We start from the raw sequence: 21,017 nt of genomic DNA on the forward strand, positions 1-21,017 counted from the left end.
GTTGATATGTTTTTCTGATAGTTGTTTCTCATTATTTTATATTCAGCTACACTTGTTCTTTAAGTTTGAGAGCTGAACATTAAAAATGGTTATTCTGTTCGCCTCTGCCTTCCTTCATCACAAAATATCTACCCCCTGATTTTTTATGTATGTGTCATTAGGTGTTTATTCTTATATTCCCTTTGTTGGGAACTGTCTGTCACCATTTTTTTTTTTTCTGTTTATGTTTCAGTCGACCTCTTCAGGATGGAGATATTATCAACGTTGATGTCACGGTGAGTAATTCATATAAAAAATAGTCTTTGATCAACTTTAGAATCACTAGTAGTAACAGGAAGAATAGTGGATTGGAGATGGGGGATGCACAGATGGATGTGCTGTTTACTTCTGAGCCAAGGCACAAGCAGCTGGTTTCCTTTTTTGTTTTTAACTGTGTGTTTATTCCAGCTAGACCCAGGCCTGACTTGAATTTAGGACTGGAATCAGATGCACTGAGATCAATGTTGGCCTAAGTGAAATGTCAACCCAATCCTGCTATGTGTCATGTTTTTGAGAAGGTGTAATTGTTATTGATCCACTGTGTAGTTAATGCAGAGCACCACAGTACTGGGCAGCAGCTGAAGATAGATATGTATGAGATGAGCTAACATGAAGAAAGCCAGCATTTTTCCTTCACTCTGCCAAGATTGATCTTCCTCTTCCTGCTGATTTTGAGTGGGGCCTGTCATTATCTTACTCTGTCATTAGAGGCTACATTGGCCTGTGTATGTCAGTCTATTTGGACAGCAACTCTTTTGCTAGCAGTGTTCCCTACATTTATTAAAATCCCCGAAGGTAGTGTTGTGTTCCATTTCTGGTATAAAAGCCCTGAACCTTTTGCACAGAAACAGAAATAGTGTGATATAACCGTGACTTAATATTTCCAGAGAATGGTCAATTATAGCTATTTAAATAAACACTGGCTGGATTTTCTTAGGAGCAAGAAAGTACAGAAACTGGAAACCTAATTCTCATTTCATTTATGAAAAAAAAAAAATTATTCATCTCTGGCAGAAACTTTTTTTCCTTTTACTGTGCATGTTTTTATTTTCCCAGAGTGCCATTTATTTCTAATATGAACACAGACATCTTTTGAATCCCACCGTTATTTTGCAATAATATGTCATGTACAAGGGAGTAGTATCTCATAAAAACAAGCTTTTTTAATCATTAAAGAAACTCTTGGTAACTTGATACTATTTTCCATGGGCCCAAATTTCATACTGGCAGAAGCGAAGAAATCTCCAGCAGACCTACCTCTGAGCATGAGATTCAAGCTTTCTAAAATATTTTTTCTATTAAAATTAGGGTCAGTGACCTTTTTCCCGTGGTATACTCACGTGTGATCCAGAACTGGGTTTGGTTTGGTTTGTTTTTTTAATCTTTCTAAATTCTTCCCCATTTCCATACTTTCTAATTGTAGAATTCTGCCTATCAGGTTTACACAGTGCAAGCTATCATTTTTAAAGTATATTTTCAGCCTACATTTTTACTTTGGTGAACTGGTGTAGCTTTGCTCATTTTATTAGACTAAATCAGTTTGCAACAGCTAAGGATTTAACATCTGGTTTCTTTGTATCTCATTAAGATTCATTTTATTTTTTTGTTTTATCTGTCAAGATAATAATGACGCCTTAGATAAAAAGAAGTGTAGGTTCATATCACAGATACTTTCCATGGTAAACTAAACAAAACATTTTTATATTAACGTGGTGTGCTTATCTTGTCCACTCTGCTTTACAAATAATGTCTGACTAAATGTTACTGGTCTTTTTGAAGACATATTTTTATTTGTTTTCTGTTTACCCTCATAAAATAAAATAAATCTTGACATTTCTGTGAACGTGAAGATTCCTGCAAGGATGGGAATTGCTGATTATCTTTGTAAGATTTTTTTAATCATTTAAAACTGAACTATGCTGTGTTTGATCATTGCTCGGTTCCAAAATAGCTGAGTAAAAAATACTACTTTTCAGTGTTGCTAATTGATCTTTTAGTTTATTTTTAATGAGCAAAACTGGGACGTTTCACAGGTGGACAGAATAAAAATCAAAGTAAATATTGCACAACAAATTGTTTATAGTTGTGTACAGGTTCTATAAAATTATTAAATAATATTCTGATATTAAGGGTAAACACTTCACGCTATGTACAAATTATTTGAAGAAAAAAATCCATTTTTGCACAATTAAGATAGTAAAATTTCATAGATTAAATACAAATTTTATTGGGTTGAATCATGTAGCCTTTAAAGTGCATTCTAATGTAGAAACAATAGCATTATCCATCACTGAATCCTCAGCATAGTGCAATTTTCAGCCAGACATTACCAGGTTAATGTTTCTTACAACTTGGTTCTTTCATTGACTTTTAAGGAATTAGTGTGTTACAGTTGCTGTGGTTGTAGCTTATTAACGTCAAAAATATGTAATTGCAGTTGATGGGTTGCAGTAAATATTATTATTATTTTTAAGCTCTCCTATGTTTTAAATCTGTATTTGTTTTTCCAGGATGATGATGTTTAATGCTGGAGTTTTGTGTGTTGTACTTGCTAGAGCTAAAAATGAACTACATCAGTTGAAATATGAGCTAGCTAGATTAAAATCTGCCCAATGGGCATTAAATTTAAAAAAAAAGATTTAGTGGCAGTCGGGACTGGCAGGGGAAGGTGTAGAGCTGGGGATCGCAGCCACTCTCTGCCGGAGCGGTGGCAACATGGTTGGGCCCTTGCTGGCGCTCGCCTTTCCTTAAAACACCCCTCGCTCCTAACTGCCTGCATTTTCTTCACATCTTGGCCTCAACACAAACCTGGCCTTGGGATAAACTGTCTGTAGCCAATTTTTTTTTCTTTTTTTTTTTTTTCCCCCTAGTTTGGAATCGACCAAAAAGAATGTGAGTCTGTCTTTCACAAATAGCTCGCCAGTGGCAAAAGTTCAGTGCTTCGAGCTGCGTGAGTTATTAGTCCTAGAAGGATAGTTGCCCACTGTCGAGGGAAAAAAAATGTTGTAGAAGATCAAAACTGTACACCATTACAATTTGTCTTTCTGTAGGGAAATTTGGCTTGGTCTTGCAATTATGTGCCTGCCTGCCGTACTGCAGAGCTGCAAACCCCATTTTAATGGGGTGTTGCAGAGCTCCATAGTGCAGATCCAGGGTTTCCTGTGCCCGGCAGAGAATTTCTGGAGATCTGAGGTTTAAAACCTATGAAATGTCAGAAAGGAAAAAAAAAAAAAAAAAAAGACGACAGTACGAAATTAATTCAACAGGGTGTGCTACGTTTTCAGCACATGAAACTGTGCGGTGCCAGAACGGCACATTTATTCTCTTTCAAAATTCATCTCTGGAAATCAGAAGTAAAATCCAATGTTAATGCCACGTTGTAGTTTAAAAATGAGATTAAAGAAAACGTGCAATGGCGGGCGTTGGATTTGGCCCGTGCTTTCCGTTGGGCTCCCTCTGGACGTTGGCAGCAGCAGGCGCTGTGCACAGCATCACCTCAAAACCGCGCCGGGGATGCCGGCTGCGGAGGGACGGGTCTCTCCGCCAGCCGCCGATGGGTCTCCCAGCACCCGTGGCCAGCACCCTGCGGGGTGCAAGCAGATCCCCAGCCCCAGAGGTGGGCAGCTGGGGCAGGTGGGCACCTGAGGGCCCCCAAGGCCCCCTTCAGCCCATGCACAGCCTGCACCCGTCTTCGCGCATGCAGCCCAGTTAGCCTCGTGCCTTGTGGTTGAGCAATGTCACCATCTGGTGCACTGCTGGGCAGAGATGCACAACTTTTGCATTTCTTGAATTTTTAATTGTCAACCTTTGCACACTTTGCAATCTTTCACGCTTTGGTTTTTTTTTCCATGCAATGTTTTGCTTTTCCGGTCTCGTTCACGCAAATATAGCTTACCTGTGGTCTATCTGTTGCAATATATAGCTCAATCTTAGGAAGAATGGATTTAATTAAGGAGACGATCTGTTTCTGGATGCAAAACAAGAAAATGTCTTTACATTTCTGCATATGTTTAGGTGTATTACAATGGCTACCATGGTGACACTTCTGAAACCTTTTTGGTGGGCAATGTGGATAAATCTGGTCAAAAGTTAGTGGAGGTTGCCAGGAAATGTAGAGATGAAGCAATTGCAGCTTGCAGACCAGGGGCTCCCTTCTCTGTAATTGGAAACACAATCAGGTAAGCCTTATATTGACAAGTAAAGGGAGGGCTGGCAAGTGGGACAAAGGTTATTGGTGGTTTGGTATAAAGCTGATGACATGTTTTATGATTCAAAACCATTATTTCAGTCTGATATCAGTATGTGAACTGCCAAGCTATAATGTTGTTCCTTGGGTAAGAGAAATTTTTTTTTTTAAAGTGAATTACACTAGGGTCAGCAAAGATAACTGTAGAAAGAGTCAAAAGTTATTCATAAGGTAGATTTAAATTAACAGATGTGATTTGCGGTGGGTTTTTGTTTATTTTTTATTTGTGGGTGAAGCTACACCACATCTGTCTAACGATGTAAGAAGGTTAGAAACCATTGTTTTCATTGTATAGGAATAACGAATGTTACAAAGGAATTAGTCAACATAAATAAGTCTCTTTGTTTAAAAAGTACAAAAATATTTAACTCAAGAGCTTCAGATCTTACAAAGAGCAGCGCATGCTAACGTCACAGGGAAAAAAGAGCCCACATTCAGAGATTTTTCTCTATTTTGCATCTCTTCTAGCCTTCACAGAAATGCAGTCATGACTCTTCTTCTGCTGGCAGTTTTGAATAAAAATAAGGCTTAGTTTTTTGAAGGTACCTATGGATTATTTTAAAATGTTTGCCAAAAAAAAATAGACATCTATCGTATACATTTCATTAAGCAATACTTCACTGGACTATTAATGGTCCCAACATGCTATTGAATACATTCTGATTACTTAAAAGCTGCAAGGCTTAGTCACCTTGAAAGGATGCTGCTTTTTTTTCTTTGTAAATCTTCAAATACTTTAAGGAAAAAAGAGAACAGCAAAATATCAGTCAGATGTATTTATAGCTTTAAAAATATTGTAACAGAGTCTGAATCAAACTTTAGTAAAACCTCTTTGGGTTATATCTGAGAAGCTTTTATTGAAGACTTTGTATAAAATTGTGTTTTTGACAGTTTTAAATTATAGGCTAACTAGCCTGGAGAAAAAGGATAGTGTCTTTCTGTTCTTTCATAGGAAATGTTGAATCAGACCCCTACTGGGAAAAGAAATTTAATGCATATCTCACTATCTTACTGTCCATGAATATAATAGAAGTGAATTCAAAATGTAGTTTTATTTTTGCAAATGGGATGAGTCGATAGATGCACCTCATATTTTTGAACACCTAGGGTTCAACAAATTTACTGGTGGTGCTCTTGCATTTTAACAAAATTTATTCTTGAGTAGAAGGGGGCACAGAACACTGGATTCTTATTCAAGCATTCTATCGAGCTCTGCATTCATGGCTGTGTCTAAAGGGCATGTCAGCCTTTGATTCTCTCTGAGAGGTAATTATCCTTTTCCTGTCACGGAACAACAAATGATAGCTAACTACAGAGGCACATTTGCAGTAGTCACATTCATCAACTGCAGAAAAAAAATTCAATTTAATTGTGCAACACAGCTGCACATAGGCTTTTTGAGCATTTCTGTTGTTCTCCCTGTCTTGCTATTCCTCCCTCCAGATCTATTTTTTAAACTTTTTTTCTGGTTATTTTTTTCCCCCTTTTTGTCTCTTCTTCCATTTTTACTCTCTGTACTTTCTTGTTAAAGTAATTTTCCTTTGTGGCTCTCATTCTTTTTTCCCCATTGAAGGCTATGAATGTAGAAAATTATCACAATTACTCATATAATTGAGCCTCTTTGTAGCAAGTGCAACTCCAGTAGCCTTTCTCCATCATGAAAATGGTTTCATTATAGGGTTTTTCATATTCTCTGACACCATCTACACAGAGGAACAGGCGTGCAGATGAGATGTACTAGGAACAGGGTAGATCAGTAAGGTCACAGTAGGAATAATTAGCTCTGCTATGGAAAGAGCATCTAGGCCTTTTACTGCTACATAAATGTACTGTCCGTGGCTTTTAGTCACAAAAAAACTTACTAACAAATGGAGCTCCCGCCTACTACTTTGAAAAAAAGATTTGTATCAACACTACAATTTTCCATCATTAAGACTAATAACACAGAGCCTAGTATACATCAAGGGGAATAAAAAGAAAAATCTCACATTCAAGTGGCGGCTGGGTGCTGACCTTTGTTCCCTTTTTTTGTGTTCAACTTAACTCTTTACAAAAAAGAGCCACACGCCACACCAACATGCAGGTGAACTCCAGCTAGTGCTAGCAAAGCATGGCATTCATTTGGAAAATCTGATAAATCTCTGTGCAGGATAATGCATTTCATTACAGATTCACTACATTAATTCTAGCTGTATTAAAAAAAAAAAAAAAAAGGGAAGAAGAAAAAGAACAGAATTGAATGTGACATTGGATTTTTGCTGTGTTGGTAGAGAGGTCAGTTTACTTGCAAAGTGTAAATATATAGTCAGCGCCCCCTTTGAAAAGCAGATTAATCAAAGCTAGTAGGTGTTCAAAACTACATATGAAATAGTAGGTCATTAACTTTATGTCTCAATATTTTATCATGTAGATGATTTACATGTGCTGATTTGTTTAGAACTACTTTAACACTGCCTCTGCTGAAAGATCACCTTGGTTTGTTGAAGCTGTGTGTTTCTGGTTATTTGTCATTTGATATTTGCATGCAGACAGACATACGTACATAATACATACATCAAAATCTTAAGTTTCAGGAGAGTTAGATATCTTAAATACCTGAGAACAAGTGCCTACAAGCTGAAAACATTTAGGCCCATCAGAATGGAAATGTGTCTAGGTTTCTGTCATCGATATTTTCTATAAAGATGCTCAAGTGATGAACGTATCTTAGGCACAGATAATGAGAATATTTCCTTTCTACAATAGGTTTGGGAAGAATTATATCACAGAGTTAAGTTTGCATTCAGTATTCTAACATAGTCTTTGGTATGGAAGCTCGATAGCTGACACTGAGTGTTTCTTGGATAGCGGTTCCTTCTCCCATGAGCTACAAGTTGCAAATAAAAGATTGCATAGAGTCGTGAGTTACTTTGCTTAGAAAAATTTGATTCTTTGCTATCCTGTTCTTATTGAAGGTGGTGGCAAAACTGTTGGTCAGCTCCAGTGGAAACAGAATTGGGCCCTATGTTCCATTTTCTTCTACCATTTCTGACATTTCTCTTTCAGACAGAAGCAAATCTTGTCTGAAATCTACTTTTTAGACAGTGAGTTTAGGTACATGGAAGTGTTGTGAGTGTAGAGAGCTAAAAAACATAAATGTGATATTGTTAAATAAACCAATTTCCAACTCCTAGGTAAAAATAGTAGTGATGAAAGTATTAATAAATGGTTTAAAATGTTTAACTCATAAGTATATGTTTTGATATTAATTTAGAACAATATAAAGCAGATTTAAAAAAAAATCTGTTTCTATCAGATTATGCACATTTAAACAATAAGTGGCTCAGGCAAAATAAGTCATTTTAATGTCATCTGTGATAGATTTTCCTTGACAGCTACTGTAAATTACAATTACACTGCTTCTCTCTGCACTTGAAAGTAAGCATTGCAATAAATTATCTTTTATTTCAATCCATCATGTCTGCTTTCAGAAACACAGAACCTCAAATAAAAGTTCAGCACTATTGTAAGAAAAATACAGTAATTTGTGTTCCAGTTTGAAACTAAAATGTACCTTTCTTTCAAAAAACAATTGTTGGCTTTCAAAAATATTACTAATTATACCTCAACATTTATTGTCATTATAGGGAATCCCTGAACTTGTGCATTCCCTCAGTCTAGCATTACTATTTAAGAGAAAAATACTTTAATATTTTCTCAATAGAATTTTGTGATTTCTTAAATTCGATAATATGGTACTATTCAAAATTAATATTTTTATCATAAGCAAATCTACTTTAGGCTGATGCTGTTTTCAAAAAAAAAAGCAAACATGCCATTCAGTGGTCACTTTGCTAACAGTGTGTCTAAGAAAACGTGACTACTTCTAATAAAAAAAAAAAGATGCATTCATATGGATCCCTAAGTAGGCAGACAATTATCATAGGTCTGTTACTGCTTTCACTGTTTCCCAAGCGTGTTCACTGCCCAGAAGTGTAAGACGGGTTTGTTTAGCAACTTCAGCCATTCATGTCATGCTGCTCTGCAAGACTGTTGTGGATAAAGTTTCATCCCTGGGGAGAGAAGCTGGCACTGCAGGGGAAGCGGCCCTAGCTGGGAATCAGTTCGCCAGGATGTTCAGCCTGGGTAGCGAAGCAGTCTGTGCCGTCTTGTCTTCCTTTGTGCCACCAAAAGCCCAGAGAGGCAGTTGCTACCAGTGCTGAAAATGGGATTTGTTTCACTTTGTTTCTTCGGTGAGGGCTTAGAATACTGGACCAGCCCTGCCTTGAGGAAAAAGTGACAAAATTTGGTAAAAAGAAAATAAAATGCAGGTTTTGGGGTGGTTCTTTTTCCCCCAAAAAAATGGGAGTTCCAGTCCTAAGACTGAACTGTTTTTTCTCTGGAGCTGGTATGCCTGTTATCCTGTAGACGCTCCTAGAGGCTATCTGCACAGGGCCAGCCCCCTAAGGAAATTCTTTCGACCCACTTTTCATCTTCTTAGCGGGAGGGATTTATCCCATTCACCCAAGAACTCCTTTCAGGGGAGGTTGCAGAGTATCGGGGAGAGCTTTGTAGAGAGTTGGTCCTGCCTGTTGCTGCTTTGTGGCGTTTTCCCTGTTGGGCTGCTGGCAGGACGGCAATGCATGTCTTCACACTTATCCCTCCTTTTGGAGAATTAGCTGTTGTCTGGCAACATGGGAAGAGGATGCTTAGGAAGGAACTGATACCCAACTCTCCTGTCTCTGTCCACTCTCTGAAGCACGATACCACCACACGAGAGGCCCTGCCTTTGGGTTTAGGTGGACAGCCTGGCCCTCAGTGATGTTTCTTTACCAGCTGGGCCGCTGCGGGTCCATCCTGATGCCAGACGCTTTGCCATCAGCAAAAGAGGAGCAGCACTGCGTACTCTTGACTCTGCAGCCACTGGGCTGGAACACATGGCAGCAAAACATAAAATCAAGTACTGGGCTCATTAAATGATTATGCTTTTAATCCTGCCCAATTCACCTCTGTCCAAGCATGCAACATGGCTCAAAGAATGAAATGTGTGATGGTAAATGTTGTCAACGGATGTTTTTAACAATGATTATTCTGAAGAATCTTTTTTTTCTTTCTTGATGCTGTCGGTGCAGCGTGGCTCTACTGCCCCAGCCTTTGCCCTGGAAGTGGTTCGCTGAGGGAAGCCCCGCGGCCAAGGGGAACTGGCAGACTGGCACATCCACCCAGCGGTGCAGCTCTCCTTTCCCAGGGCAGGTGCCAGGCAGCCCAGCTCAGCCGTGCCGACTCCTGCCTCCCACCTTGCAACCAGGACTCCTCCGGCTGCCTGTCTGCAAGGAGCAGCGCATGGAGCTGGGGCTGCAATCTTGTAAGGCTGCCTTCCAGGGAAGGCTGGACAGAAAGGCCACCACTGACAGCTCCGGAGCTGGGCAATGAGACAGCAAGACCAAAATGTTGAGCTGTTGTCAACAGCAAATGGCAAACTTGGGCAAAAATGCTCCATTCTATGACATCCCGATTTTTTCACCAGATTCCACAGCCTGGGATTCCTGGAGGCCGGAGAGGCTGACCAAGATTAAAAGTTCAATTCACTCTTCTTAGAGCTGTTTCAAAGTCCTCCCTGCCAGCTTTTACAGCCAACGTGTACATGTACATTTACAGGATTACCTTTGCAAGTTGTAGCTGGGGTTAGTAGCTTTGTTTTTTATGAAAGCTGGGTGCTTTTACTGTAACTCCACAAGGATGTAAGAGCTCACTAGGATTTTTTAAATACTCCAAAGTAAAGCTAGTAGTTGTGGAGTGAAATTCCCCATAAGGTGCTTCTGCAGCACATGCAAATACTAAAACCAGATTGAACGTGGCTGAGTTTCATACCTGCAGCTTATTTTCTCCACAGGTTTTCTCTGTGTCACTTCAGGTTCATTGGCCACATTACATTTTATGTAAAGAATACCCAAGCTCTGTATGTAGACATTATTAAGTGGTTAGGAGGGGGGGTACGGGCATCTGTCAGTGCAGATGTCAAAGCCCTGTGAGCTGCAAGATCCCCTATTTTGATCACAGACAGTAACCACTGAGGTACTGATGCCAACAGAGTTGTTTTCAAGCTGTTTGGCAAGAAAGTGGCAGAATTCACCATTGAAATACATGAGAACCCATTGTTTCACCGCATGAGGACGGGATACTGTCTTAACACTGCCTTCTGTGTGCCCCAGCGCTCGTGCGCCCGGTGCCCAGCATGCAGCATCTCCTCGGCACCAGCTGAGTGCTGGGGCCAGAGCTTCCCCTGCCCGCAAGAGAGTATGTAGCCATGGCGCTCGGAAGAACAGCTTTCTGTCTTGCTACAGAAGATGGATTTTTGTGGGGTGAAAATCCTGTAATAATACAAAACATCTCAGAAAATGACCATGCTCTTTCAGTGGGCAGGGATACCGTGTAAGGACATTGGCAAAGCTGAATAGTCAATGGGATTGTTCATGCTTTTGCAAAAAGACTTGCAGAAGAAGGTGAGAGAAAAGCTTATCCCATGTTGCATTCTCCCATGTCTCTTCAGAGAATCGCTTCACCCGTATGGGAATCATTACCTGCATTGCTCTGGGCTTGGTCACCGGAGACCTTCCGTTTCGTTTTGTGTGTTTCTGAGTAATCTGGCTTTCTAACTCCTCACTGTTCCCCGTGCTTCTTCCTTGGCCTTCAGCATTGTCATAGCCAGTGGGCCGAGTCTCTGACCCAGATGTGAGTGACATGATAGAAAGGCATGGGAGAAAGTCTTTTCCATTGCTAGTAGGACTTTTCGCTGCATAAACCTTCATGATTCTTTTCCACATAAATGATGTATAAGGCAAAAACCTGGACTTTGAATGCAACCAAACGAAGCCCAACTTCTAGCCCTATCAGTAACTCTCTTTGCCAGTACTTAGGAGTTTGGGGGCATTCTTCTCCAGAGTTAATGAAAGAAATGTGATGAGTCTTTGTATCAGGGCGATGGGTAGGTAAAAGCTAATATACAAATCCTGTTAAAACGTGCTCTTAAGGTCTGAACACTGCAGCATTATTAACCATTGACCCAACTCTCTTCTCTCGTTGCCGTTTCGCTGTGGTGGAGCACCATGTCCCTCAATTGCAGTGGCATTAAATTCTAGGACGGTGACCCACGGGCACTGGAGCCAGCACTGCAGGGTCTGTGGAGCAAAGGGATTACTGCGTACAGCAAGCTGAGGCCACTTTGCACCTGAATAAGAGCGTCCTCATGGGATTTAACATGCTTTAATTGCTCTGAGAGCTTACACCTTTATTTGAGTTTCTTAACTTTTCCGCCTATAGTCAAACTCTGAGAAAGCATTTGTTAGGGTGTAAATATAGGCAAACCTGAAGTTTTTAAGTGCCTACCTTGGTTTAAAACAAACAAATGAAGCTTTTAATGTTGTAGGTGAAATCTTTTCAGGCTAAGTGCCTTCCTGTCTTGCTCCTGTTTGCTTTTAGAAATAGTGTGGGGATGATATGCAGGGAGGGGGTAGCTTTCTTGTCGTTTCTAATCCACCTCCAGGTGCCCCCAAATCTCCACACATTTCTGTTTCGGATGTGGGCAGCCCTTCTGGCTGAGCTGCCTCAAGTCACCCCCTCCACCACTGCTTGAGTAAGGGCAGAGCCTGAGAGTGAAGCCTGCAGGCATGGGGTGGCCCAGCAGCAAGAGAAGACCCCACATTTCTCCAGGTCCTCTGGTTTTTAGGAATTGGGATAGTACTTTGCTTTCCCGACATGGGTAGGGATTGGTGCTGGGACATGTTCCTGCAGGCAGCTCTTGGAGACGCTCCTCCCTGAGGCAGGCCATGAAGGACAGGACAGATGTCCCAGGCAGAACTGAAATGCCATAATTGTTATGATTTGGTTTTGCTATGGTGGTGATGGGTTCATTAGAAATATGTTGTTAATTAGCGGGAACAAATTTGCTGGAGTTGCAATATATTTTGGTACTGAATGTTTGCAGTATTCCAAAAGGGAAGCGGTAGGGCTCTTAACTCTCCCTGTCGGGAGCAGGACCCTCTTCTGCAGAAAACCCGGTGCAGGCAGTGGGTACGCAGCCCAGCACGGGCTCTGCACGTAGGGAGGACTCGACAGAGGCTGCGGTTTGGTGGTGTGCCAGGGCCTCGGCTGCGTGACTTGGCTGCCATTTAGCTGTCCCACATTAAAACAAGCTCCCAGTGAGCTCATGGAAAAGGCTACCCTCCATCAGACAGGGAGATTACACGCTGCCATGTTGCTCAGACAGCAGGGCTGGCACAGGAGCTACCAGCCTCTGCTGGCAGGTATGTTAACTCTGAAACCTAATAATGGCTCACTGGCGGAAGCTCTGATGGCTGCTGTCTTTCGGAGCGGGTGCAAACTGGTGACCTGGCACTGGGGTGGGGGTGAGAGCTTGCAGGAGACGGGTGATGCCACTGCCGGTACCAATGCGGTGGCAGGGGCCGGGGCCGGGGCCAGGGCCAGGGCCGGCTAGCGGAGGTGGTGGTCGAGGCGTGCTCCCTCACGGTGTCCTCTTTGCCCCACAGCTCCTTGGCGCGGCGGGGCGGCTTCCAGGTCTGCCCTTCCTTCGTTGGCCACGGCATCGGGTCGTACTTCCACGGGCACCCCGAGGTGTGGCACCACGGTAAGCGGCCCCCGCCGGCCGGACCTGCCCCCCCCCGCCGCTCGCTTCACCGCCGGCGGTGAAATGACTCCGGGGGAGGAGGGTAAAACGAGCAGAGCCCCCCGGACCCACCCACGCTGCCGGTCCCGGCGGGTGTGCCCGGGGCGGGCTTTCCGCGCTGGAAAGACGGCGGGCAGCCCCGGACTCGCTTTCTGAGAGTCGCGCGGGTATTTTTCAGGACAAATCGCTCGTTTAACGGAGTCGTCGGGGCAGCTGGGCCCCGCGCACCGCCTCCCCCGCCCCGCTCCAGGCGGCAGCCGCCGTGTGCCGCGTCCCGCCCGCGCCCGAACCGCGCCGGCAAAGTTCGTCGCGGGGCGAAGAAAAATCTCCGCTGAGACGCTAAAGCCCCCCGGACCCCGCCTGGAAGGAGCCGCCGTCGGGGCGGTCCCGCTGCGGCCGGGGTGGGATCGCTTTCGGCGGGTGCTCCGGTTCATGGCGGGGACCGGCGTGCACGGTACCTGCGCGCCAAAAAGGAGTTTAAACTAAGCGCTGGTTGCGTTTACTAAAAAAAAGAAAATAAAAAAAAAGCCCCAATAGCCATAAACGCGTTTTTATTTTCTTTTGTAGCCAATGACAGTGACTTGTTAATGGAAGAGGGAATGGCGTTCACAATAGGTTAGTAGCTCTCTGCTATGGTTTTCTTTAAAAAAGCACACACAGAGCAGCCCAGATCCGTACCATTTCTTTATTGGGATATAGAAATATCCATGCAGATATGGGGAGGTCGGCGACACTGACCCCTTAGGAAGCAGATTAAAATATCATTTTAAAAAACGCATTAAGGAACTAATTGGCTGAAATAGCTTCCAAATGATACGATTTAGAAAATGAAATGTGTATTATAAAACTTAATAAATTACATATTTGACGCATATTTTTGGCAAGGCGGAGACTCCGCCGGCACACTTGGGCTGTGGAGGACGAGAAGGATGCGATTGTGTCCCCGAAGCCGTGGTTTACCAGCGAGCTGCCTGGTGGCTCTCATGTCACTTGCTGCCTGCCAGAGCTGCTCTTTGGGTTTGGGGACTGCAGCGCCGGTAACCACTCAGAGCCTCGCCCCGCAGACGGAACGTGCTAAATACCAATCATGGAGAGCTGGTGGGGGAAAAGCCCTCTTCCTCACTGCGTGGCTAAATGGCGCGGCAATTAGAGGGAAATAAGAAAATTGTTGTTTTGCTGATTTAATGAACATTTTAAGCCTGTTTCAAAAATTCAAATATTTAAAACTATCTGCTGTTTATAAGTGTGGTTGGTGCTTTGGTTATTACCCACGGGGTCTTAATTAAAGCTTGATTAAAATTCCCCGTTTTTACAAAAGAGGAATGGGCAACTTCCTACCTTGATATTTCGTCTTCCTCTTTAGTTCACATTTTAGTGTTGCCGGCCCAGGGAGGACAGGAGCTGTGCGGAAGGGGAGCTACCTGCTGGGACACCCCCCCTTTCTTGCTTGCTTCACAGTCCGCACGGGAGTGCAACTAACTTTAGAATACACTTTGTTTTTCTTGTTGCAGAGCCAATAATAATGGAAGGATCACCCGAATTTAAGATTCTGAAGGATAAATGGACTGCAATTTCTGTAGACAATAGAAGGTGCCTGATTTTATTTTTTGATCTTTCCTAAGCCGTGGAACTGATCACTGACAGCCGGGGAAAAAAAACGGGTGAGTTTTACAGGCATGGGGGACGCGTTTGCCCCCTAATAACTGCTAAATGTGCATTTCAGATCAGCGCAGTTTGAACATACCATTGTGATTACCTCAGAGGGAGCAGAAATCCTCTCTAAACTGGTGGAAGAAGCCTAAAGATGGGGCAAGGAGTGAAGGGACTCGCTGTGCTTCCGGGATTTCCAGTTTCAGTCGGGACAGAGAGGAGGTGTCTGTAATTTCTGTGGGGAATGGGTAGCGTGTAAGTCGCTGCAAGGGACAGAAAACGCAGCTTGAGGGGTTGGCTCTGGACATAGTCCTTTCTGTGTGTTAACCTGGTGAGTATTTAATAAAAGTCCCTTGGCTTGTTTGTGATCCTGGAAGCAGCCATGCACAGCCTGCAAGTGCAAAGGGTTTGGGTTATTTGGGGTGAGGGGCAGAGAGCGGGTCCCCTCTCTTCCAAATCCTAAGAGGGACAAACATCTTCCATCGGATGACACGGTCTCAGTGCAGCTGAGAGGACAGAGGAGCATAGTATTTTCCCTTTATAGCTGAGCTATGGAGTCAAATTGTCTTCACTGCGATTAGCACAGTGCTGTTTCCCAGGCTGTAACTTCTACTAGGATGGAAAAAAGTTTCCCGAGGGTGGCAAGCAGAGGCAGCAGCCTCTTCCCCCGCAGCCATCCCAGCAGCTCTCCCCCTTCCTGCCTTGGCTAATTTCTCTTTGCACAGCACAAAAAGTGATTAAAAATGAGATGCGAAGCGCGCTTCTCTGGAGATCAATAATTGCCCTGCTTGAAGAATTAGCCGGTTTGAGGTAATCACTGCCCTGCGGTGCCCACGTTAGTTAAGGGAGAGGCACTCCGCAATTTGTTTAACAGAAACGGAAGAGTTTGCGGTCTGGAGGATGAGCCCCGGCTCCTGCCCGGAGTTTGGAGCTGATGGTCCTCATGAGCTGCGGGTCCCACTCGGCCCCGCGCTCGCTGCGGTCCTGTCCCGGGCCTGCCGGGCGCGGAGGCTTTGATTTGCAATTAGCCAGCTGCTGACCGCCCCGTCGGGCCGGACGTGCCTGGCCTTGGTACTTCGAGGCTACCAGGACCCGGTCCTGTGAAATGCGGGGTAGCCTTGGAGACAAGCAAGTGACATCCAGAAGTACCCCAGACCCGCGGCAGCGGTTTTGGTACAAATAACCTGCCCTTAATTGTAGGCAGATGCGGTCCTGTGCCGAGGGCTGGCCGGTTGCACATGCAGGCGACCGGGGCTGCTCAGGACCGGCTCCCTCCGTGGTCCAGGGCAGAAGTAAGCCGCTTTCTTACAGCTTTACTCTGCAGTTTGTTTTCACTCGAGTACAGCGAGCTGTCAGCTCTAATAGTTTCTAACAGCATCGTTTCAAAAAGCAGGACCGCCCCAGAACACGGCTAACACCGCGGGGCAGCCGCTCGGCTCCGTCCTCCCCGAAAGGAGCTTGGAAGGCCTTAAAACCTGTAAAAACAAACGATGCAGCCAACAGGTTTACAAATACACGGAGGTTAAACAGCGCGCTGCGGCCGCGGGAAGGCGACGGACACCCAGCGCTGCCGGGGCGGGATATGTTTTTGTTTCCTAACGCCCCGCCGCGCTGCCCCCCCCGAGGGGCGCTGGGGGCGCCGCGCGTCCCGGGGGCACACCGGGGGCGCGTCCCGGGGGTTTTGGCTGCGCCGGGAGCCCCTGGATGGCCGCGCAGGTGCTAAGCTTCTCCCCGTCCCCTGCCCCTCCGCCGGGCCGCCTCCGCCTCCCGTCCCGCGGCGTGGGGTGAGGCGGGAACGGGGCAGCCTGGAGCAGGGAACCCCCCCGCAGCCCGGTGTAAGGGGGCTGCTGGCAGCTCCTGTTAGTCGCTGTTTGCTCTGAAGTCCCCCCGGTAACTCTGACGGGACTGCGGGTTTTACCGGCCTCTGCGGAGCAGTGGCGGTCAGGCGCCGGCGTTAGTGGCGCACGTTTGTAATCCTAATTACGAACGAGACTAAAGAGATGCCTGGGCTGTGAGGGGACAGCCAACGCCTCGCACAAGCCCGTCACGCAGGAGGTCTTGCCGGGAAGCACGATGAGAGCCGCGACGGGGCGATCGCCCCCGCGGGGCCGGGGCGGCCGCGGCCCCTCCGCGTCCGCCGAAGCCGCGCTGCCCGGGGCGGGTGTGAGCTCCGGAGGACGGGTGTGAGCAGAGCCGCGGAGTGTGGTCCGCGGGGTTTTGGCTAACGCGAGGGGGGAGCTCCGGGCGGGTTGCGGGCCCGACGGCCGGCGGGACTGAGGTTCGCCCCGGGACTGCCTGCGCCCGGCCGACCGGAGGAGATGGCGGCAGACCCGGCGAGCACGGAGCAGCTTCCCCTCCCCGCAGCCGCCGGGGTCGAGGCCGGCAAAGGTGCCGGAGCTGCCGGGGCGCCCCGTCCCCTCCTCGGACAAGCGCGCAGCCCCGCCTCGGGTGGTCACTTACATCGTCAGGGGGGCAGAGCCGGCTGCCGGAGGAGTCCGTGTGGGGACACACCGCCGCTGCCCCTTCCCGCGCCAAGCTGCAGCGATTTTGTGAGAATGAACTTTGCGCATCGCGAGCAAAACAAAAAAAAAAAAAAAAAAAAAAAAAAAAGGAGGGGGGAGGAAGTACAAGAGGCGTTAGGAAATGGGCAATTAAAACCGACAGAGCCACTAATGAAAAAATTAAAAGAAAGGAAAAAAAAGACCAGGAGCCAGAGGGGCTCGGTCTTGTCAGCTTTGCACAGTCATAAGCCCGTTGCTTGAAGGACCGTCGCTGCCCGACGGAGACTGAACGCCGTGCGGGCGCTGCCGGGGGTGCCCCAGCCCCGCTGCCCCGGTGCCCGCCGCCAGCGGCGCGGGAAGACAGGTCGGCGCTAATACCGTTAACGACATCAGCGCCGCGATTTGTTTTGAATGTTCACTTTTATTGGTGTTCTCCCTTTGCCAAAATGCGCTTGATTACATAGATGTGGTGCCGTGATAACTGCGCACCCTGAACAGCCTAGGTGTAACCGGGAAAGTTCAGCCCAGGCCAGATCAAATCCCAGGCTGTTTAATGCTGAAAGGCTGCATGTTGCTATTAGTGTTAAATATATGGCTAATTATGCGTATGAAAATTAAACATCAGTGTTATGCTAATGGGGCCGCCTTCAGCTGTGGATCAGAGCACTTGAGACTAGCATTTAATCAAATGAATCAGTAACTAATACATCTGCACGTGTGAACTTTCACAAGATCATTTTCCTGTTACAGTCACACCGCTGAATTATGAAAGAAATAATTATCAACACTTTCTAATTATCTAACAAAGTAATTTGGGATTCATCGTGGGCTTTCTGGGGAGGATCTCCCAAGTCCCACCTCATTTACCGTTCACGCACGCGGAAGTTTTCATTTTAAGCTCAAATGCGGCGTTTGGCCCATTCAGGGCGATTTTTGCTTCGTTGGATTACTGTGGTGTTTTTTTTTTTCCCTTGTAAGAACAATAACGGCAATAACCGAGCGGCGCGTTCCGGAGGTGCAGGTGGCGCGTTCCGGAGGTGCAGGCGGCGCTGGGACCCGCAGGCCGGAGCGGAGAGCCCCTGCGCGCCCGCGGAGTGTGCGCGGCCGGGCAGGCGGGGGCCGCCCGCTTTGTCTGCGGGTCCCGCCGCCGTCTGCCGGAGCGGGGCGCGGAGCGGGGCCTGCGCGGCGGGCCAGCACCCCCGCAGCCCACCCGGGCCGGCGGAGCGCGGCTGCCGTCCCCTCCGGCGGAGGAGAAGGGCGGAGGGACGTGCGCTGCCTCCTGCCGTGCCCCGGGTCAGCGCCCTCCGCCGCCGCCGGCGGGAGCGGGCGGCCCGCCATGGGAGCGGGGGGCCGAGGCGGCTCCTCGCCCAGGACCGGCCGGGGAGCGGTGCCGGGGAGCCGGGGGAGCCGGCGGAGCGGAGCGGAGGCCGCCGAGCCGAGCCGAGCCGAGCCGAGCCGAGCCGAGCCGAGTCGAGCCGAGCCGAGCCGAGCCGCCGGTGCCGTCGGGGCGTGCGGCCGGCGCTCGGGGACGCGCGGCGCTGCCAGCCCGGCTTTCCGCGCTCACCGGGGTCCGGGCGAGCCCCGAGCGCCTTGGACCAATCCAAAGCGATTATGCAAGACAGCGGACCAATCAGCTCCGCCAGCTCATGAATATTCATAGACTTGGCTGAGTCAAAGCTTTTAGGCGAGTTTGTGTAGATCTACAGCATCATGCTTAGACTTTTCAAAGAGACAAACTCCATTTTCTTATGAATGGAAAGTGAAAAACCCTGTTCCGCTTAAATTGGGTTCTTTCCTGTCCTGAGAAACACAACAGACCCCAAAAAGGCAAGCTGAAGAGAGAACACACACACAGACCAAGCGACAAGAAATGACCATGACTACCATGCCAGAGAGTCTAAATAGCCCCGTCTCAGGGAAGGCTGTCTTTATGGAGTTTGGGCCGCCCAGCCAGCAAATGTCTCCTTCTCCCATGTCCCACGGACACTATTCCATGCACTGTTTACACTCCGCGGGCCACTCTCAGCCTGACAGCTCGTACAGCACAGCTTCGTCCTTCTCCCGACCGCTGGGCTACCCCTATGTGAACTCGGTCAGCAGCCACTCGACCAACCCCTACATCAGTTCAGTGCAGTCCTACCCCAACAGCTCCAGCCTGACTCAGACCCGGTTAGAGGAGACAGGTAGGTGCACTCGGCTTTGGGGAGGGGGGGAGGGGGGAAGGGAAGGCAAGGAGGGAGGGAGGGTGCTTGTAGCAAAAAAAAAAATCTATCGGGGGGGAAAAATTAAATTAAATTACAAAATATTAGTCAGGAGAGGCTGAGAATCACAGGGGAGCAGTACACAGAGCACACAATGCCCGGCTGGAAAAGAAACCAACCCAGATGTGCACGTATTAGTCTTCATAATTATTTATTGCGTAGCGCTATAAACAATGTATGCAATTAAGGGTAATTAAACCTAAACTGCAGCCTGTAAAAATAGCAAACTTTCTCTGGGAAGAAGCCTGGGCTGCCATAATCGCCCGGAGCCTTTGTTAGCGTTACTCGAGCTTCACTTTTCTTCCTCCTCATTATTGTTATTGTTGATGTTGCTGCTGTTATTGTTACTATTACTGCTGCTATTGCTGTTACTGCTATTATTACTATTGCTGCTGTTATTATTATTTACTCTGCATCGTTTGTGGTTTGTAGGGGCCGAATCGGAGAAAAGCACTGTGGTAGAAGGAGGGGAAGTTCGCTTTAATGGGAAAGGGAAAAAAATCCGCAAACCCAGGACTATTTATTCCAGTTTGCAGCTGCAGGCTTTGAACAGGAGGTTCCAACAAACTCAGTACCTGGCTCTCCCCGAAAGAGCCGAGCTCGCAGCATCTCTGGGACTCACCCAGACCCAGGTACAGCTCCGAAGGAGCCGGCCCCTCTCCCATGGCCTCTCCCTGTCCCCACGGCCGGCGTGGGAGACACCACGCATGATGCAGACGGGTGACAACCGCGGGCAACAGGGCCCGGCGCGACGCCCGCCCCGCCGCGGAGGAGCAGCCGGTGCCGCGGAGGCCCCGCGGGGGCTTCCGCGGCACCGGCTGCTCCTCCGCGGCGGGACGGGCGGGGGGGGGGTTTACCGGGTGGTTTGGCATCACAAAATGGCAACGGGCACAGCAGCCACGGGGGTGATAACAGGGAGAAGCTGGAGAGCTGCCGGGCGAGGGGATCCGTGGGTCCCCGAGGCGGGCGGGGGGATGCTGGACCGTGCTGAGGGATGCTGAGCCCTGTCCCGTTCCCGTTTGCAGGTGAAGATTTGGTTTCAGAACAAACGCTCCAAATTCAAGAAGCTGATGAAGCAAGGAGGGGCCGCCCTGGAGAGCAGCGCCTTGACCAACGGCAGGGCTCTCTCGGGCAGTTCGCCACCGGTGCCCCCGGTGTGGAATACCACCTCCGCCTCCGGTAAGGCCTCGTCGGGAACCCCGGGCACCTACATCCCCAGCTACACGTCGTGGTATCCTTCGGCCCACCAAGAAGCTATGCAGCAGCCGCAGCTGATGTGATTATAAACCCGTTTTCCCCTACCGCAAGCACTATCGGTCCCGAAAAGAATTAAAATTATTACGGAAAAACAAAAAAACAGAAATTAAGTAAAATAAAAGGGGGGGAAAGGAAAAAAAAGAGAGAGGGAAAGCGAGAGAGAGAGGAAAAACACAAAAGAAACCCAAGCAAACAAACAAACAGGAGGTCTCTTGCCCATCCAGCCATTAGGACGCTGCACTGCAGCTCGGTGCGGGAGAGCACAGATGTGATGCGGGCCGGTTCCCAGCGCTGACAGCTGACGGAGCGGCCCCGAGCACCGCACAACAGCCTGGGAGCAGAGCGAGCGCCGGCCGCGGCTTTGTGGGACAATCAGAAAAAGATGTTGGGGGGGGAAAGCC

The 21,017-nt window shown here is 47.5% G+C and overlaps 2 protein-coding genes across 8 annotated transcripts in view; both read left to right on the forward strand.

Annotated features, from left to right (window-relative positions):
- METAP1D (methionyl aminopeptidase type 1D, mitochondrial) overlaps positions 1-15,324 on the forward strand; it is a 50,476-nt gene extending 35,152 nt beyond the window's left edge. For 3 of the 7 annotated variants that reach the window (XM_075153245.1, XM_075153246.1, XM_075153247.1), the window contains 7 exons: positions 233-275; positions 4,054-4,217; positions 12,811-12,908; positions 13,126-13,401; positions 13,515-13,562; positions 14,459-14,537; positions 14,671-15,324. In XM_075153245.1, the coding sequence (XP_075009346.1) occupies positions 233-275; positions 4,054-4,217; positions 12,811-12,908; positions 13,126-13,401; positions 13,515-13,562; positions 14,459-14,537; positions 14,671-14,749 (787 nt within the window). In that variant the 3' untranslated portion in view covers positions 14,750-15,324. Of the gene's footprint in view, positions 1-232; positions 276-4,053; positions 4,218-9,396; positions 10,508-12,810; positions 12,909-13,125; positions 13,402-13,514; positions 13,563-14,458; positions 14,538-14,670 lie in introns of those variants that run through there. The other 4 variants (XM_075153243.1, XM_075153248.1, XR_012674100.1 and 1 more) reach the window with 4 other exon arrangements.
- Positions 15,325-18,763: 3,439 nt separating this feature from the next.
- DLX1 (distal-less homeobox 1) lies at positions 18,764-20,784 on the forward strand. The gene is made up of 3 exons (XM_075153948.1): positions 18,764-19,281; positions 19,792-19,991; positions 20,385-20,784. The coding sequence occupies exons 1-3, from the start codon at positions 18,969-18,971 to the stop codon at positions 20,637-20,639; spliced, it is 768 nt and encodes a 255-aa protein (XP_075010049.1). The 5' UTR covers positions 18,764-18,968; the 3' UTR covers positions 20,640-20,784.
- The last annotated feature ends 233 nt before the right edge of the window (positions 20,785-21,017 follow it).

This window comes from Calonectris borealis, chromosome 6, assembly GCF_964195595.1.
Source record: "Calonectris borealis chromosome 6, bCalBor7.hap1.2, whole genome shotgun sequence".
Taxonomy (NCBI): Eukaryota; Metazoa; Chordata; class Aves; order Procellariiformes; family Procellariidae; genus Calonectris; species Calonectris borealis.

Bases quoted from the DNA above. Each gene is read 5' to 3' on its own strand.
- DLX1 (XM_075153948.1), top strand. From the start codon at position 18,969: ATGACCATGACTACCATGCCAGAGAGTCTAAATAGCCCCGTCTCAGGG. The intron at 19,282-19,791 runs GTAGGTGCACTC...TGTGGTTTGTAG, and splicing joins GACCCGGTTAGAGGAGACAG to GGGCCGAATCGGAGAAAAGC. The intron at 19,992-20,384 runs GTACAGCTCCGA...TCCCGTTTGCAG, and splicing joins TGGGACTCACCCAGACCCAG to GTGAAGATTTGGTTTCAGAA.